The following is a 20,059-nucleotide window of genomic DNA, read 5'->3' as shown; positions in this document are numbered from 1 at the left end:
GTTTGTTTAATACACTAACAAGTAAACTAATACCCGCGCCCGGGGCGGCGGCGGGGCCGGGCCGGGCCGGGCGGGGCGGGGCGGGGGCGGCCGGCGGGGCGGCGCGGCACGGCGCGGGGCGGCGGCGGCCCGCCGGAGCCGCTGGCCGGAGGCGCGGCGGCTGCGGGTGCCCGAGCGGGGGGCGCGGCGCGGGGCGGCGGCGCGGCGCGGCGGGGGGACGCGGCTGGGCTCGGCGCGGCGCGGCGCTGCCCTCCCGCCCCTCATAAAGCTTTGATGAGACACTTGAGCCGCCTCCTGTGTTGCCGGGGCGGCAGGAGGCGGCCGGCGGCACTGGGCGCCCCGGAGAGGATGTGACTTCCCGGAGGGGACCCGGCCAGGCTTTGTGTGGACGGCAAGGTACGCGGCGCCCCGCCGCGCAAGTTGAGAGCGGGGCGCGAGTCGGGCCGGGGCGCGGAGCGGAGCGGAGCCGGGCGGCGCTCCCAGCCCTGGCGTCTTCCTCTGCGGCCGCGCCGGCCCGCACCTGTCGGCCGGGGACGCCGGGCGCGGCGACCCCGAAGGGCTTTCGTCGGGGACGGCGGCGGGGCGCTGGGCGCGGGGAGCCGCGGCCGGGCCGAGGGGCAGGAGGGCCGCGTGGGGCAGCGCCGCCGCGCCGGGCGCCGCAGCCCGCCCGCGTGGCGCGGCGCGCTCCCGGCGCGGGGCTCGGCGGCCGTTGGGCGGCCGTTGGGCGGCGGGGGCCGCCCCCTGGCGGCGGGCGCGCGGGGGCGCCCCGCGGGCGGCGGGGCGGGGCGGCGGCGCCCGGCGGCGGGAAGCGCTGCCCGGCGGCAGTGTGAACTCGCGTGTCGCCCGCCGCTGGGCTTGAGCGGGGGGCAGCGCGCAGCAGGGCCGCGCCGCGCGTGTTCGCCCCGTGCTCCGTGGGGCCGCGCACCGCGCCGCCGGGGAGGTGCGAGACGTGCATGGAAAGAGACACTTGTTGAAATGTAACCTTTCCTGGAATTTAAAACATGCTGGTTACCATAACTGGAATTCCTGTGCCATAAAGGCTTTGTCCTCCGCGTCTACTGGGTTCGGCTGAAGAGCGAGTACGAAAGCCCTCCGTGAACCGTTGTGGGCAATCGGAGAGCGGGATGCTTTCTAAAGAGGAATTTTTTTGTTTGCTTTTGAGCAAGTTCAAATGATATGTTTGCATTCCCTAATGTACTGGGGAGAAGGAAGGAGAGAGGGAAAAGCTTAGGTGTTCTTGGTTTGTTTTACTTTCTTGCTGATATGGAAAACATTTATCCTCCAGCCAAAAAGAAATTGGCGTGAGACAGGGAATTTTGCTGGTTGGCCAAGGGTTTAATTAATGTTTTGAAAGCCTTGCACTTTCCCACTGATTTTTTTTCCCTTGTATTACTTTTATAAGATTAAAAGCATGAGGTGTTATGGTTGCAGGCCACAATCTTTTTCTTTATTTCTGTAAGAGGTGCTATTAGTGTCTTGATTTGTACATTACAGTTAAAATAGGTACTTTTCAGTTTGTTGCAGTTTGCTGTTCTGAGGTTATTACTATTGCAAGATCGATAGTCATTACTTATTTATGTTTCTAGTAACACAGTTTTAATGAATGCAAAGAATCTATCCTAGTGATACATTTTCTTGAGCAAGTATTTATGTAATCTTTAATTCATGGTGTGATAAGTACATTAAGTGAATTTCATGGTTGTCTTCGTATACATTCGGATACAAGCACAGGGCTAGACGACAAATCACTTGCTCGTAGACGTAAGCAGCTTTCACCCAACTAAGTTGGCCTAAGTTGGCGGTTGCTCGCCCAAGCCGAGGGTTTGCTTTGTGCGTGTACCCCGCCATCCCAAACTGAAAGGTCGTCGTATCGATTCAGCGCCAGCTTCTCTTCCCCGCGTCGGTGTCAGGTAGTGCCCTTTGGATGGTCTAACAGAAATCAGTGGCGGCCCTTGCGGCGCAGGAGGACCGCCTGCGAGCGCTTGCGTGGAGATCCGGCTCCGGCGGCTGTCGTCGGCCCGACTGCGGCCGGGGTGCGACAGGCCGTGAGCGTGCAGACGGGGTGCGCTGCCTTCACCCGGGACGCATGTAGGGTGGCGCGGCAGGCGAGGAGAGGTCGTGGCCGCCCCAGGTGTGACAGCAGGATGCGCGTGGCGTGGCGGGACGCTAGCTGGGTGAGCAAGCCTGGTGTGCGGGGAAGGGGGAGGCAAACGCTGCCGCTCCTTGGCCCGCTCCCGCCGCGCAGGGTGCTGCCCCCGCGCAGGTCTCAGGGCAAGCCACAGCTTCGCCTCAGGTAGCAAATAGCTTGAAGGAGCTGATAGCCGTTATTTATGTAATGAAAATTGATACAAGAGGAGCCTTTCTGCAGGGCTCTGTAACTCAAAAACAATTTTCTGCTGTAGTACTACCACTTAAATGTTCAACTTTGCTGAACCACAGCTGGGAAAACCCATTTGTAAGTTGTGTGCCTTCTGTTCAGATAGCAAGTGTTCTTTGCTTTCTAGAACTGTACAGTAGGTCCTGGCATTATTTGGCCCTAAAGTTAGGGTAGACCAGCGCAGAAGGATCGAGAATACTTTATCTGAATGATACAGATACAATAAGGGAAATAGTGGAGCAAAATGGGCAATGATTTTTATCTCAGGAGAGGCTAAACTGAACAAGTTCAATTTCGGCAATGTGCTTTTAAGAAAGCATTATGTTGTAGTACTACAGGAGTACTACAGTACGCAGGAATACTACAAAACGTAGTGCTGAGATGCACAGGATTGTCAAGATTCATTAAAATGTGACGATATAGAGGAAAATAAGGAGCAGTGCGTTAGGTTTAAAGCTATGCATATGGTGATAATGCCAAACTGAAATTAGCTGCTGTTAAAACTCCTTGCAATGTCTGTAATACTTTCTTTACTGTTCTTCTACTGTTACAATGAGAAAATGTAAGGAGCTACATGTTTTGCTCTGTTCATGGCTCTTTCCCAGGTTGCAATATAAAAGCAGGCTACAAGAAGTTGTGAGCAGAAGACTGTAATCGCTTCTGTGCAGAAGCCCAAATAAAGATGAGAAACAACTCACGCTGCTAGAACAAGTGTGGTGGTATTAAAATAAATAAATATGTCATATATTTGCCTTCCTGGTTTGTGTAAAAGGCTGAAATGTTGTTCTAAGAATGTGTCTTCTGCCCACGTGAGAAATCTCACGTTAGGCATTGTGTGAATTGGTGGACGTGCCTTGAGAAGAGGATATATGCTTTTAATAGGTTAATTACTAACTTGTCTTGACCTGTTTTCAAGCACATGTTGTGAGTGCTTGGTTCCTCCTAAATAGCTGAATTGCTGCTTAATTGGGAAACTCAACTTGTTTCTGAGATCGGTTCATACACTGGCATTCTTGGTAATGCTTAGCTGTGAACAGCCTTTAAAAGGAAGCTTTTAAAGCACTGACGCTAGGCTCTTCTTGTGTACTGCTTAAATGAAGTAGTAGCTCCATAACGTGCTGTCTCCAGTCCCACCTGGGAAGTAACAGTGCTTTTGTCCCTGGTGGTAGGGAGCAGTAGAGATGCGCGCTAAGCAAGCTGCCCCACGTGCAAGCTGGGCTGGGGCTGGTCACTGGCAAGCTGTGCCCTCTGTCCATCAGCTCACAAACCTTACTCTTGTCCATATCCTTTATCCATCTTTCTTCTTTCTGATTGTAAGCTGCATGGGGTAGAGACTGTTTTGTCTGTCGTCTTATTAGTTCAGTTTTCGTCCCTGGCAAGGACTCTGCAGCACTGTGTTACTGACAGTATTGCAAATAATAAATAACAGATATTCCTATACCAGCAACTCTAGTACAGTGTCTTACCAGAATAAATCCTTATACTAGTAGAGTGGGAAATATTAACATACACAATAAAGGAAAAAACACTTCAGTTTCATAGTCATTATTTTATGATCTGTGTACTCCTTAGGCTGGCCATGTTGTTTATAAGCCTAAACTCTAATCAGACAAACAAGGAGCACTGTTTAAGTGTTGCATCTATGACAACAGGGCAAATAGTCATATGCATAAAGTGTGGGTGATCTGTAGGGCCAGGATCATTTTTGTTGGGCTTTTCTTTTCTTTTTCTTTTCTTTTCTTTTCCCTCCCCTCCCCCCAACCCTTAGGACCTAATTATCAGATGACTGTAGACTGGCAGAGTTGAACTGCTACACCCAAATGTAATAGCTAACATCTAATTTGAAGTCTGAAATACTGAGGGTGTTATGGATTTAACTGAATCACAGTTTCTACCCTTTATTAATTGTAAACATAGGATTCTCTAGAATGATCCTGACTAGACACAATTGTAATCCTCTGGTAACACTTACCTTAATGGTGATGCAACATCCCATTACAACGTAGTTGAGGCATCACTAATGGACACAGCTGTCTGAAGGTGAGCACCATGGACAACTAGAAAAAGCAAAAGGAAACTCCATGTAGTGAATTCCCGTGACCCAGTGACAGCTGTCATAAAGCTGTAGCAGTTGTATACTTTCCCCATTAAAAACATTGCTTCTTTCGGAGGAGTCGTTTTTTTCTGAAACCAGTTAATTAGGACAGTTATTTCTGGCCGTGGCATTTGTACGGAACAGAAGGCATGATTGTTCTTATATTTGTTTCTCAGAGTCCTTTGATCGACTTGTAGCTTTCAGTGCTCTACACTATAAATTACCTCAATGCTTTGGCAGTTCATTTCTTCTTTTCTTGTGTACTTGATTAGGAAAATGGAGAAATCCTTGTGACTCAGCTTCAGACTACTATAAATTATGAAGAGGTGGGGGATGGGGGGGGTCACATTTCAAATTAGGAGCGGAGGATGGGAGGAAAGCTGGTTGCTAAATTTGAGATAAGCATCTCCTGATACCTCAAAATCTGAGCAGCTACTGCCACCTAGAGATGCACAGTGCAAACGCGCTGTCTTGCGTGTGTGACTCTTGCCAATTAGAATGACGGAGGCTGCTAATCCCGGCTGTTTTTATTAGGCAGCAGCAAGTTTTGTGGGTGGGAGCCGGCGCCCTTTTTATAGCTTGGTGTAACTAAGGTGGTACCTGTGAATCCTATTCTGGTGATGCAGGTAACTAATCTTTGCACAGTTTTCCATGTGTGGGTTAAAGATGTAAACAAGAAGGATCACTTTCAGTAAATCATGTACTGACAGAACTTTAGGCTATACCTAAGGAAATATTTGCAAGTCAGATTTATCCTGGTTTGTTGCAGGTGTTGGTGATACTTAGTGTCCAAAGCTTCCACCAAATAATTGCAATATAAAACCAGTCCCTTAAGTTTTTTGTTTGTTTGTTTTCTAACTCATTGAAATTACTTGGTAGGGGACATCCTTTCATAGATGTTTGGTGGAACAGAAGAAATTCTGATTTTCTTTGTGTATCAACTCAAACAACAGCATTTAGAGTGGTTTCACTAGATCCAAGGTTTTCCCAAATTCAAAATTCAGTACTGAGGTTAAATTAGATGCGTAGGTATTTCGTTGCTGCCCTAGACCTAACAAAATGGAATAAACGTTTTTGTTTTTTTTTGTTTGTTTGTTTGTTTTTTTCCACTCAGTCTGGCTCTTTAAGATATAATTTGCTGTTTTGTTTTGAACTTGCAACTTTGTTTTGAACCTGCAACTTCTCACTTATACATTTGGTGTATCATTTTTTGGCTATAGTGGAGGAAAGCTTGCACTTGAGAGAGTAGAATAAGCACTGTTCTCAATTTATTAAGAACAGCTTATAAAGAGTATTGATGTGCCATCTTTAACCACTGAACTCAATCTTATGTGCAGTTATTTCCTCTGACATTTGTAGAAACAGTACATTTTGGGGCTCTTAGAATAACCGGTAGTTTATGGCTTTCAAAATGCACAATGAATAAGAAACACAATACAATTAAAACCCAGCAGAAGTTGCGAACTCGCATCTCCTCGAACCTTGAAAGTACCAAGTCACTAGCCTACTGCATATACAGGGTATCTTTCTAGGAGATGATATTTGATAATTTCTTAAAGTATTTTAGATCTCTCAGTGCAAAGTATATCAGGGTAAGTGTTTAATTTATAGCTTCTGAGGGACCTGAATTTTCCTGTGGGGAAACTGAGGAGCTGTGACACAGGCATTTACCATTCAAGTAAAGAGGCAACTGCAGACTGTTTGTACCACACTATGTTGACTGGGGAGAGCAGTTGTACCAAAGCAGTGTTTTAAAAACTACCATTGGTTCACCTGGAGTTTCCCATCCAGTCTCTGCCCTTCTGGCGTATGCGCTGGGTTACAGGTGGGCTTATAGTCCTTTATGGCCATGTAGCATAGCAAGAAGAGTCTGGCAAAAGAACCCATTAGGAAAAGTTTTCAGTAAAGTGTTGCTAAAAGCTCTTTATTAGCTCTGCATGCAAAAGACTGAGCATGTTGCTGCATTGAAGGATACAGTTCTAAGAACAAGGCTAGCATCCTTTTCTACCGACTCCCGTAGTACATATATCTATAAATGAGAGTTAAACATAATCTTCTGCCAACTCTAGCACATGTTGTGCCTTATCTAACATGATCAAAACACTGCCTTCTTTAAACATAACAGCTCCTGGAGAAATGCAGTTTTGCTTAGATCAGGGAACTAAAGGTTATAATCTCTGGATTCTTTAGTCAGTTATGCCATTTACTTTCTGAACTTGGTACAACACTGAGTATCCATATGGTTTAGTTTACCTTTCTTTACAGTGGACATGGCTCTCTGAATGAATGTTCAGGACTTGATATATTGAGATGAAAAGAAATCTAAACTTTATTCAAGGGGTGGGTTAGTAGGTAAACTAACCTCCCCTTAGTCATAGCTGTCACCAAACTACAGAAATGCCAGTATGGGCACTGTTGGGATGACCAACAGGACCTGTTTCGTGTTATTTCTCAATAATTGTGCCTGCTGGCTGCCTGCATTAGAACTTGGATCTTCACTTGCTATTTACATTCCTTTTCAGTTGATAATCCAGTTTGACTGAGCCATAAATGCCAAGAAGGAAATGCTGTTTGATAGAATTTGAACTGAAAACCAGTATGAGCCCAAAGGGGAGGCAAAGCCACTAACAAGTTCAAACTGGCAAAGGAAACTTAACCACAACTGGTGCCAGGAAACTGTAGTGCACTAAGGATTCACTGCTGAACATCATAACTGCCCTTTATAATAGGTTGAACCCAAACTAGAAGTAAGCACATATGAACTTCTCAGTCTTTGTTTTTTCTGAAAAACAGGTAGGTGAAGAGGCATGTTTCACATGTCCTTAAAGCAGGAGGGTACTGGTATGGTGTATGCAGGTTGTTGCCAATTAAATGATGTGAGAAGATAAGCAGGTGCTTCTTAATGTCCTCTGAATAAATTTTGTGTAACACTTAGCATAAGTCCGAAAGTCAGCTTTAGTCTTCAAAAATTATGATTGGCATCAGAATTCAAAACAAACAACAAAACAAAGCGGACTTCCTTGGGACACTCATTTTAAGTCCTTTTCTCTCTTTTTATTTTTTATCAGTGATTAATTCCTGCTGGCCTAGACGGTACCTCACCTTTCTGCCATTCCAACAGCAAAAGTAACAGGAACACTGATGATGAGCAAGGGCATTTAACAAGAATCAGTGAGTCAGTTTCACGTATCTTCATTAAAACATACTGAAAATAAGATTAAAAAAGAGTTAGAGGTCTAGGTCTCCAAAGAGGTCTTCCTCTGAGTGTGACAAACCCAAATGGGACATCGTGAATTCTCTAAACCTTAGAGCATGAAGTCAGATTACCTGATTCTTTTATTAGATGTGTTCAACACGGATATTTCTATAGATTTTTTTTTTCTTGCTCTGATTCATGTTACTTATGAAAGTTGCAAAATTTTGTGCTTAGAAATACTAGAGGCAGGTTCCCTTGCCTCTAGCTAATGGCACAGCAGCTAGGCAATGAAATCTAGAAAATGCAATAAGTAGCTTTGATGTCTATTCTACATTAAATGTTTTGGAGCAAGTCTTTAGTTGCAAAGCACTACCAGACCTGTTAGTGTTCAAGCTGTACCTGCTAGAAAATGACTGCAAAGGAATTGCCAATACTCTGCATATTTTGTAATTAGTGACTTCAGGCATATTTCAGAGTGTCACCTATAGTTTTCTCTAGCACAGTCTTGAGATACTTCTTTTTTAACAAAAAGATGTAGCTGTGGAGGTAACACGATTCAGTGTACAGAACTTGGTCTTACTTCCGCCCAGTTTTTTATACCGTTTGGATGAGGACCGAGTACTGCTATACTGACTTCATCCCCTCAAAGGGCCAAGCATCCATGTCATGAGTGGGCATAGCCTTGTTCTTCTCCATTTTATACGAATTAAGACTGACCCTTGGTTCCTGGCAAGCTGCCTGTTCTGCGTTTATAGGGCTGGCAAATACCTACTTGTGCAGTAGTAGTTCTCTATGGGAATAGTTATTTCCTGAATTTCATAGCAAACTTGCTCTGGGAGAAAGCAGCCTGTGGATGAGACAGGAAGTTGTGTTGCATTCCCAGTGAAACTTCTTGGAGGTTTTGACAGTGAAGAATCTTTCTATTTTAACACTAGTTTTCCTTTTCGTGTTGTTCTTTGTTATATAATGATTGAGCCCACAAATTGGAAGCATGATGTTAAAAACTGAAGAATGAAGGAAGAAACAGAAAGCCATATGGCAATAGCAGGAGGTCCTGCCACCCCACCTTAGGCTCGTGACAACATGCCCTACATTTAACCTACAGTCAGGAACTAATTAACGACACAGATGGAAGTGAGCTAGCATATGTATTCAAAATAATACCCCCAAGGTTTTAATCAGCTGCCCTGCCTCTTTCTGGGTTAGACATCTAAGTTATCATAGAGAGATTTACAAAATATGTGAATGATGCATATGGTTAAGGCAGCTTTGTGTAGTGGCTAAAGTGACGGCTTGGGAGGGGGTCTTTTCCTGATTCAGCAGTGACTTGCTGTGCAGTCTTAGGTAAGTTGTTTAAACCTCTTAATGTGCTCCAGCCTACCCATCAGGAAAACGGGATTTCTAATACAATTCCTCTTTCACCCAAGTATGCTGAGGTTGAATGTTTGCAAAGCTCTTTGCAAGCTTTGATGGTATATTCCGTAAGAAGTGTTCTACGCATGGAGACACACAGCAGTATAAGTACCAGGTCTCTGCTCTGGTGACTTTTATTCGCTCCTCCCTGCCCCGAGCTACAGGACCTCATTATCACTGAAAAGACATCTCTGCTTTTAATTTCTGATAGGACAGTGATTTCTAGGCAATCTATAATATATCATACTGCGTAGAGGTTTGGGAGAGGGAGAAGGATTAGTTGTTTTTGATGGAGTAATGTTACATTTCTCACTCAACTTCCCCTATCCCCTCCCTTCTCCTCAGCTATTTGAAGAGAGGCTCTCCTTCCCTGCAGGGCAGTTGAATCTGTTTATGGGAAGGGACAGGTATTGAAGTTTTTTAAAAAAGAAATGTTTATTTAATCACTGAAATTGCATATATGAACCTTCCATTGGGAGCTTAAGGGCTCTTGCAGTGAGAGCTGTACATTGGCAGCAAAGCCACTTTCTGCCGTTGGGGACGTGTGTGTGTCTGTATGTGTGTGTAGTTCTCTGAAACAAAACACCTCTAAGTTCAGAACAGAGGAGAGTTGGATTGTGTTGGGCTGGATTTTTGCGATCTTCTGTTTATAGGCATGTCTGGGCTGCTTGTGCTTATATAGTTGGGGGAAGGGAGGAGCCAGTCTGCACACCTAGCAAACCTTTTCCTGTTTGGGTTTGTTTTTATCCCCTTTCCTCTCGAGAGTATACTTATTACCAAATATGCGTATATCCCGAAGGAGTTTTGGGTGTGAGGAAGCTGGTTCACTGAAACCCGCCACAGTTTGTTCCGATACAGCTATTAGCTTGACAGTTCATGTGTTGGCCCCATCTCATTTCATGACCACACAAATATTGGGTCACCTGCCCAGATGGTATAAATGTGAATAGCACGCTATGGTTTTAAACCAGCCAGTGACTATACCCACTCAAATATGCTATGGCAATGAACCCCAGTGGTCCTAGTGGAAACTGTGTCCTGTGATGCCACATGTGGTTACTGCAGCTGGTGAAAGGGATGAGATTTATCTGGCTCGCAACTTCCCATTTTTAGTTTCTGGGGTGTGTGGAGGGGAGACTAACGTGCCATGTTCACGTGCCGTGTTCACAGAAATCACAGTGTAGTGTTCCTCTGTAAAAGAAATCACGCTATTACACATCCGGGGTAAGGCAGGAGTTTGATAAGGTACTTCTTCCTGCAAAGTTGAAGGCTTTTCTCTTTACGTTCTGTTAAAATGTTTGTCCCTTGGGTGGTGCAACTAATGCAGCTTGTTCTCCAGTGCTTGCACCTTTGGCAGATACACCTCCTGATTCTCTATGAAACTCCTAAAATCGGAGCAACGATGCAGCACGTGGCAAGTGGGTAAGCCCTGATGCTTCCAGGCTCGGCAGCTGCTGCCAAAGGGCCGCAGTATGCCTGCCGCACTGCGGGGAGTGGCGGGGAGTGGAAGGGGTGCTAATCTGGGGAGCTGTCTGCTGCCTGCGTGCCCGTTCTCATGCAGCTGTGGAAACGGCGTTGTCTGTGAAACTCATATCTGAGTTCTTCTACCTGCTGAGGCTGGTAGAAGTTCGTCCCCAAATTTTTGAAAGAGGTAAGGGACAGAGAAGCAAGCAGAGCAATCACCAAAGCCTTGTTTCAGCATGAAAGCATGTTGAAAAAGACAAATGAAAATGATAACCACTTTGAAATCTGTAGTGTGATGCAGTGTTGTCATAGTAAAATATCAGTGGTGAAAAGAGCACTTTTTGCCAAAGTGTTTTCAATACATTTATGTTAATGTATTAATGTAATTTTCTGACAGTAGTGTTATCTCCAGAGATAGAAAGCAGCTGTTAGGGCAGGGCAGTCGCAACAGCATTCTGCAGGCAGCAGTGACAGAGATGGGTTAGGTTCCTAAGGAGTGTTTATATCCTTGCTTAATGGAAATTCTTCGTTATTCCATTAATGTAGATTGTGGTGGCTTTGCAGGCATACAGATTTCTGCTTCTGATCTGGTTGTTCCCATGTAGCTTTGGACTTTAATACTCCCAGAAGCTGTTCCGATACCTCAGTGTAAACTTTTATCTCTTGCCCTTTATGGAAAGTCCTTCCACGGAGAAGCCATGCTAGGGACTAGGCTGAGCATGTGTTGAGAGAAAGCGGCACATGAGGGCGGGCAACCAAAAGATGACTGATAGCGCCATTGGCAAATGCAAGCATATTATTACTACCTGTCAGGCCTATAACAACAGGCATTTCCAGTTTCTGGTTCATGCACATCACGATGTGCTGTTGATCTTGTTCCTTTCGAGGACTGGCTGTGGCTAAAAGCAAGGTATTCCCTCACAGCAACGCCACCCACAGTCAGGGTCTTGGCCAAGGTAGGTATCTTGCACCAAAAGGATTGCACTCATCCTTTACTCTAGGGAAAGCCCTGCCTGCCTGACCCAGGGGTAACAGATCCATGTGATACATGCCTTTTTTAACCATTGGTTCTCCTTGGCTAAGCTTCATTTAGGTTTCTGTTGAGTGCATAATGTCCTGTAGGTCCTAGGAAACTTGCCACTTGCAGAACTGATGGGCGCGTGGGATGTTTTACATGCTGTTCAATAATTTAGAGGCACTCTTCAGATCCAAGCTCCAGTAGTACAGCAGATTCTGGGTTGTCACAGGGCTGCTGGACTCATGACACTGCGCTAAGGCTCCAACTCATGCTAGTTTGCACGCGACACGCTCTGTTCTGTTCCTGCTCACAGATGCCAATTATCCTTGCCTTCAGTAGGAGCTTCATGTGTGTACTTGGCAGAACAGCTTAGTCCCGTGATGAGGCAACGCAGTATTTCACAGTATTCATACCGCAGAGCCAGAGCGAAATGGAAGACAAACCACATATGCCACTTTGGAGGTCTGAGGTTCGGCGCTAATGTTCGGTGCTCAGGCTGAATTAACATTATATAAAGCTGTATGGCTACTGAAGTGGATGATTTCAGAGAACTGTAATTATCTACTCTCATGGAGGACTGGGATAATACCTTGGCATGGAGTAACTATATTTCATGGAATGATTTTTGTGGTTGTTTTTTTCAGATAACCTATTCTATAGGTGAACTTTATTTTCACAGAAGGGTCATATAATATTACTTCTGAATGAACATAGTAATGACATGAATTTGTCATGAGGAATATTCTAAAACAGCTGCATACAGTTTTCTAAACCTGAAATATATTCAGAAATTGGATTTTGCTAATGCTTAGGACTTGGTCTTGGAAGTCACATCTCCCCAGGACAGTATTTTTGGCATGGCTTTAAGAGTATGGCATGTTACCCTACCTACTATACTCCTGAGAAGCAAAATTAAACCTGCTGGTAGCTTTTTGATTTGAGAGGGACTTCCACTATGTAGTTTGATGTTTCTACATGAAACTAGTTGTGGCAAAAAAAGTTACGGTAAAGCATATTGCGTTTTGATATATACAGTGACATATGTAAGTATCTTCTTGAGCTGGGTTTCTTTTCCCTTTTTTACGACGGTGATCACAGTGCAGTTTGCAGCATCCCGCACAAGGGGTACTCTCAAACAGCTGGAAAAGCAGTATGTGTGTCACTGGCGCAATAATCAATTCCCATTATAAAAGTATAAAAATAGTGCACATCTGTTCTTTTCTATGGGTGTTGTCTCTGAAAGCTCTGATACCATCTGTGAGTCTGGCCTGCTATTCCCTCACTTGTACATAGTGCCAAAACTGATCCTGCTTGTTTTCTCATATGGGCAGAATGGGTCTGAGATCCATCTGAAAGAAATCCTACTGGGAATCCCTTGTAGTCCGGTACTTGGCAAATTTAAGCTCAGACATGCTTGTAATGAAGGGACTGTCTGGTCTGTACACATTGGAGCAGCTCTGGAGCTGCAATGTGCCCTTTCTGTGGCTTTTTGAATCTCCAGAAAAGTATAAAGAAAGTTTCTAGGAGACTATCTGACACGTAATTCAGTGAAAGATCAGAGATGTAATGTTGTGGCCTTATCACTTTGTCATTATTTTCTTTGCTGTTTTCTGCCAGGCAATGGGAGTGGTGATTTTTTTTTTTTTTTTTTGGTACTTTTTTTTCTGGGGGGGGGGAGACTGCCCAGTGAAACCTGGGAACCCCTCAAACTTTTTGGTGCATAAACAGATGCGTATTTCTCCAGAGTCAATAAGTATTGCTGGAGTTTCTTTGCTTTTCCCAGAGGCTGTACCACAGGCAATAGTCATCAACATAAAGTGAGAGAAAGTTTCTCACGTTAAAAGTTGTAGTTTACAAACTGCTTGTAAATTTGCTTGCAATTTATCTTAGTCTTTAAAATGGTTCTGACTTGGTCTCTGCTGTCTCTGGCATTATGGCTAGAAAGATTTTATTACCTGAGGGAAAACCAACATGAGAGAATAAAAATAAAATGTGTTTCTTCTTCCTGACATGAAGCAGGAAATTATAAGAATACAAATTGGGTGTGGGTGTGCATGTGTATGTATAGTTGTTGGTGGTGGGGGTTGCTTTATTTTCAGTAATAAAAATTAATTATATACTTTGCTGCAAAAATAGCCCTAAGGATAACCAGAGTGCGTCAGACATCCAGTTATGCATGTGTTAAAGGTTAATACTATTTGTTCTCAGTACATTTAGTCTTTGCAAATCATGTGCTGACATGCATCCCATTTTGGTATCTGTTCACACGCTCCGGTAATGATGCGTAGAGCAGAAACTCATGCCTGTGCCATTCAGTAGTATTTAGTGAATTGAACTTTTGTATAAAGGTCTTAGAAAATGGCAAGGCAGAAAATGAGTCTCCTTGCTTCTAATTTTGTCTTCCACTGCACACTTCTTTCTGGAGATTAAAGCATTATGAATCTATTCACTGCTGAAAGTTATTTCTACTTTCGTAACCATATCACTCGAATATCAGGATGAAGAGGAGCAAGTTCATGTTCACAGCTATTCCTCAGGTTTCCCTGCTGGAAATACAAGCTGTTAAGCAGTTATGTTTCAGCTTAAAATAACGAAAAAATAATGAACTAAAACAATTAACTAGTGACTTCTCATTAAATACAAATATTGAAGTAAATAGTACAGATAGGTAATTGATTGCATATGTAAACTAGCTGTAGATAATTGACGTGACCTTCATTTAACGAGCCTCCTTCCTATTAGTGGAGACTACTGCCACAATTACATGGCCTTATTCTGGCTGTGATTCTACGGACTTTATTGAAGTACAAACTAGGTCATGTCTTCCTGAGATCTGGTCCATGATGGGTGACCTCTTTTTATGGCTTCTGCTTTGCTGTGCTGCAATAAAGAAGGAAGGATGTTCTTGCAGCTATGAGAATAGACTGCATTCAGGACTCAAATGTTTTTTTCTGACAACCATATCTTGTGGTGACCTGATGGAGTTGTGTGAAGCTAGTATGTATTTGTTTTAAATAGCATATATCTATTTTAAAGCAGGTAGTCATTGTCTGCAGCTGTCCATAGGACAGCAACAGAACCAATATTCCATTTCATAGAGAAGTCTTACTAGTTTTACATCCTGTATGCACGATGACATAGTTGAATAGAAGGACTGCTGAAGAACTTTAGTAGTCTTTGTGGAAGGTGGGAATTAGAAATCTGAATCTCCTACAGATGAGAAGTGAGTGGATACCTTACAGGACTACAGAGTGAGGCTATATCAACCAACATTTTTTTCTTTTTTCCTCTAGTTGTGCATCCAACTAAAAGTGGCTGTGGTTGCTCCATGATGTCTGGCATTCAGTTGTGTTGATGTGCTCAGAACAGGTTTTCTTGGGCAGTTCACTTTGGCTAAAGTTCCAAGAGCTGTGGTGAACCTCCCTTAGAGGTTGTTGCTCTGTGTACCAGGTAGACATCAGTTGTGAGCGTACGCAGAAATGTTCAGGCATCTCCATGCCAGGCCTCATCATGATTGGGTATTTTCAGTATGAAAAAAGAAGGTAGCTCATTCAGCAGCTTGTTGGGAAATGGACAAATGCAGCTTTCTGCCATTCCGTTTCCACTCTGGGTCACAGTGACTGGTTCATAATCAGAAGGGCGTACGCTGTCTGTTAGTGCCTGGGGTTTACAGGCTGTTTAGTGTAACAGAGCAGGCAGTATTTCTAATCTTTACCGTATAATGAATATTTGATAGTTGGGGAGGAGGAGGGAAAGGACTGAAAGCTGCCATCCAGTGTTTCCACTGACCTTTTTGGCACTGCACTGGGGTATTAGTCCTGCTTCATTAAGTGAGTTAAGAACCATGCCTTCATGAGTCAATTCAAAATGAGCTGTGGGTTTTTACCCATGGAGTGAGATTTAAGTCTTACTCCACTATAACATATTAACAGACTAGCAGACTTTGAACAACTGCTTCTACTATGAAGTTGCTGTGACCTCTAAAACGAAGAGGCTTCCTAGATACTAAAATACTGTTTCCTTATATTAACTCACTTGATAAAATTTTGCTGCCAATGACAAGAACTGTGTATATTGCTTAAGTTATTGTTAACATACACAGAAAAATCTTCTCACATCCTACTTACACAGTTGTGCTTAATCTGGGACTCATTTACAGATAAGTAGATGTTTTATTTCCGTTCACTTGCTAGCAGTTCTGCACTACTACAACTTAATTTGACATATGCTTATGTTGATAACAAATGAGAGGAAGAGGGGTCGTCTTTATCAGCATGTTATTGCTGTTGGTTTTTAGAGTCTTATTTGTGCTCTCTTTCTGGATAACCCAGATAATAGTGGTGGTCAGGTGTCATAGGATGGGATATAAATGGATCAAATTTAGGAAGGCACTTCCCCTTCTAAGTGGAGGGCTAAACTGATCAAGGAAGGGTTAATTTAACATGAGACATGAAATACTGTGAGATGTGGTGACCCACCAACATTTGGTAGGAGATAACTTGGGGATTATTGGAGTCAATTGGTGGGTTTCTCTGCACACTTGCTCTTCCTCTGTCTTCAACACAAGTTAAGTTGCACAGCTGCTATTCTGCTAATTTCAAATTCCTTCAAGTTTATTGCTACCACGATAAATAAACAACCCAGTGATAAGGATGTGGCTTGTTCCAGTAACTGCTCTGTCTTTCGTTCACCTACCTGTTTGAGAATGTTCAGTGTCTAAGTGTTGTGCTTAGCTGATGTGTGCGAGCTCTTCTGTCTTGTGCTTGTTCTGCTGCCTCTTGTGTTGCATCGTACCTTTTTCGGACTGGCCCTTTTGGGTACTGTGTGCTCAGAATCTGTCCTCTGGAGTCAAGATATTTATTGGCTGGGACTTCTGGGCAGTACTCTAATAAAAATAATGGGAACTTGATTAGGAGCCAGAAGATCTGTGTTCTGTTCATTGCTCCCAGCAAGCATGTTGTTTGTTTGAAGTTGTATGTAAAATAATTTTCAGAATAGAGTGCATGATTTTTATTTATTTATTTATTTATTTTGCCTGCTCCACTGGCTCAGTCTTTGTATGTCAGCTGAACAACCCTTTCTCCTTCTTGTCTCTTCTTTTTTGATAAAGGGGGAGTGGCGCCTTTCTTCCTTGTTGTGTTCAGCATCTCTAGTGTCTCTGTTTCTTCCCCTCTGAGAAATCTGATACTATTCTCTGGAAAATGTTTCAAAAATCCTAGGATGAAAGAAATCTGCAAAATATTAATGTTCTGCATGGTTAGAGCAAACACTGTTCCTGTGAGTCACAGATGTCAGGTTTGTTTAATCCTAGTAAGTCCATGCCACAATAAACTTTTAAACAGGAAGAAGGATGGAGGGATGAATGAAGAGCTGTGCTAGTGGGGAGAGATTTCTTGGCCAAAATGAATGTTGTTTAGCAAAAAAAAAGGGGGGGGGGGCAAAACCTCAGCCTTGCTCCCCCCAAACAATCCCCTCTTCCTGTGAACCCTTCATTAAGTACATTTTGAGATCTAAATTTTGGGTAATGTCTTTTCAGTACATGCTGCATTTTCTTTTATGTTTTATGATAGATTGTCTTTTCAAGTTTGAATCTTAAGAGTACTAGTTTCCCACAGCATATTTGCAGGAGATGAAGTAAGGCTTTTCACATAGCACCCTGTTGGCAATCAGAAATAGCATTTACTCCAATGAGTTCTGCCAAGTATGAGGTACTTCCGAATGAACTTCAAAAGCCCAGAAACAAGCATTAGCTGCTGCTTCAAAAATGTGAACAATGCCATTGCTTTCTAGCAAGCAGAACTGGGGAGAGCCAGGATCGAAGGGGGAAAAAAATAACAACTGGACTGGATAGATGTAATAGTAGCACTTAGGGATCAGCCTTAAGGTTTAGCTCTTGGTTACAGCAGGATTCAGGGGTTTCTTGTTACAGTAGTATGTGAAGCATGTTCTCTACACTCCAGGAGGAAACAATTTCTACCCTGAGGAACTTGCAATGTTTAAAGACCAAGCAAAACACATGGGAAGGAACAGTCATACAAGTTAAACTGATCTGAGTGCTGATAGGAATGAGTTCTGTTAATTCCAAGATTTGGGGGGGGTGTTAATACCGTTTTTTCACTCCTCCTGGGTGTTCAATGGGGATAGAGCTCAGCATGCTGTGAGCCTTGAAGCATGGCCAGTAATGTGCTCCAGACCTTGGGCAGGGTGAGAGAAGGAAAGGCAAACCACTCCTGTATGAAATATGGCACAGGACTGCTGCTTGGTTTGGCTCTTGGCACTCATGCTGGGCCCTGTGCTTCAGGCAGGAACCTCTGTGGAGATCTAATTTGATTTAAACAAATGTTTTGCCTACATGAGAACAGGCAGTGTGTGGCCTTGGGAAAACATGGTACAGTGGTTCTGTCATTTCAGCCTTGCTATTTATCACTGCTGTAATCTAGAAGTCCTTTCCTTGGCATTCATGTAATGCAAGCCATCTTTTCAGCTTAAATTTAGTATGGTTAAAAGTGTGCTGTCCTGCAACATTTTTTTTCTTCTGTATTTGTGTCCATACCTTCTACTTTTAGACAAGATACTGACCTGCTGGGACCTGAGAATTGTATGGCCTCTTCCTGTCTTTGGAAAGTTGCTTTCAAAAATACAAATGCAATTTATCCCAGTGCTGTTCAGTTTCGTGGGGATAAAACTACGAAATATTTCTGGCATAGAGATTTTTCAAAATCAAATATTTGCATTTGCACTAGAGAGGGAGGTCTCGCCTGATCGGTGGCAGATCAGGCCACGGGTAGCTGACCAGGAGCAGCTCCAGGCAGCCCTTCAGGAGCAGCAATGCTCCTGGTCTTTGTAGCACAACACATGTGTGAGGCTGCCTCATACTGCTGAAATGCTGCATTGCTAAATAGCCACATTTGCTGCTATTGCTTTTGCTATTACTTGAAATAGGTGTAAACTGTCAATAAATGGGGAGTGTATGGAGTATCTAGTGTGACACTCACTGCAGAAGGCATATGAGAAAGCTGAGTCTCCATTATCAGTGTTTTTTTTTTTTTAGTTTTTGGCATATGCCTTATCTGAAACTTGAAATCAAAGAACACCTTTGTACATACAAGACTGCTTTATCACTGATAATGAGTTGCGGCTGCATGAAACGGCTCTCTGCAGAAAATACGTTGTTTCATGACAACTTAGGTGGATTTGTTGTTGCTTTGTCCCTTGAAAGTTAAATATTTTTTCCTCTTGTTCTTCTCCTTAACAGTTCCACCAAGTGAGAAGAGTGATGACCATCCTTTTCCTTACTATGGTTATCTCATACTTCAGTTGCATGAAAGCTGCCCCGATGAAAGAAGCTAGTGTAAGGGGACAAGGCAGCTTGGCTTACCCAGGTCTGCGGACCCATGGGACTCTGGAGAGCCTAAACGGGCCCAATGCTGGTTCAAGAGGACTGACGTCGCTGGCAGACACTTTTGAACATGTCATAGAGGAGCTTCTAGATGAGGATCGGGACGTGCAGCCCAGCGAGGAAAACAAGGATGCAGACTTGTACACATCGCGAGTCATGCTGAGCAGTCAAGTGCCTTTGGAACCCCCCCTGCTCTTCCTGCTTGAGGAGTACAAAAACTACTTGGATGCTGCAAATATGTCCATGAGAGTCCGGCGCCACTCTGACCCAGCTCGCCGAGGGGAACTGAGCGTATGTGACAGTACGAGTGAGTGGGTAACAGCGGCAGAGAAAAAGACTGCAGTGGACATGTCTGGTGCGACTGTCACAGTCCTTGAAAAAGTTCCAGTACCCAAAGGCCAACTGAAGCAATACTTCTATGAGACCAAATGCAACCCCAAGGGGTACACGAAAGAGGGTTGCAGGGGCATAGACAAGAGGCACTGGAACTCCCAGTGCCGAACTACCCAGTCTTATGTGCGAGCTCTCACCATGGATAATAAAAAGAGAGTTGGCTGGCGGTTTATAAGAATAGACACTTCCTGTGTATGTACATTAACCATTAAAAGGGGAAGATAGTGGATTCATGTTGTATAGATTATATGGAGACAAAAATATCTATTTGTATATATACATAACAGGGTAAATTATTCAGTAAAAAAATAATTTTATGGACTGCATGTATAACTAAGTTTATACAGTACAGTGGTTTCGCAATCTATTTATTGAACATATCCATGACCTGAAGGGGAACAAAAGTCATTTGCGCACAACTTAAAAAAAAAACAAAACAAAAAAAAAAAAAAAAAAACAAAAAAAACCCAAAAGTCTGCATTACATTCCTCGATAACATTGTGGTTTGTCGCCGTTGCCAAGAATTGAAAATATAAAAAATTTAAAAAAATAAAATTGCATGCTGCTTCAATTGTGAATTGATGATAAACTGTCCTCTTTCAGGAAAAAAAATCGAACCAAAACATTCCGTTTACATTTTAGACAGTAAGTATCTTTATTCCTGTTAGTATTATATCTGTTTACTGCTTTTAACTTCTGATAGC

At 43.6% G+C, this 20,059-nt stretch overlaps 1 protein-coding gene across 1 annotated transcript; it reads left to right on the top strand.

Moving 5' to 3' along the window:
• Window positions 1-269: 269 nt before the first annotated feature.
• Window positions 270-19,628, top strand: BDNF (brain derived neurotrophic factor). The gene is made up of 2 exons (XM_062576899.1): window positions 270-396; window positions 18,819-19,628. Exon 2 carries the CDS (start codon window positions 18,840-18,842, stop codon window positions 19,578-19,580), a length of 741 nt encoding a protein of 246 aa, XP_062432883.1. The 5' UTR covers window positions 270-396; window positions 18,819-18,839; the 3' UTR covers window positions 19,581-19,628.
• The last annotated feature ends 431 nt before the right edge of the window (window positions 19,629-20,059 follow it).

Source organism: Rhea pennata, chromosome 5, assembly GCF_028389875.1.
Source record: "Rhea pennata isolate bPtePen1 chromosome 5, bPtePen1.pri, whole genome shotgun sequence".
Taxonomy (NCBI): domain Eukaryota; kingdom Metazoa; phylum Chordata; class Aves; order Rheiformes; family Rheidae; genus Rhea; species Rhea pennata.
The sequence above is the reverse complement of the archived record's forward strand: the minus strand, read 5'-3'. Positions and strand labels throughout refer to the sequence as shown.

What these genes read in the sequence shown, in the direction of transcription:
- BDNF (XM_062576899.1), top strand. Translation starts at nt 18,840, where the DNA reads ATGACCATCCTTTTCCTTACTATGGTTATCTCATACTTCAGTTGCATG.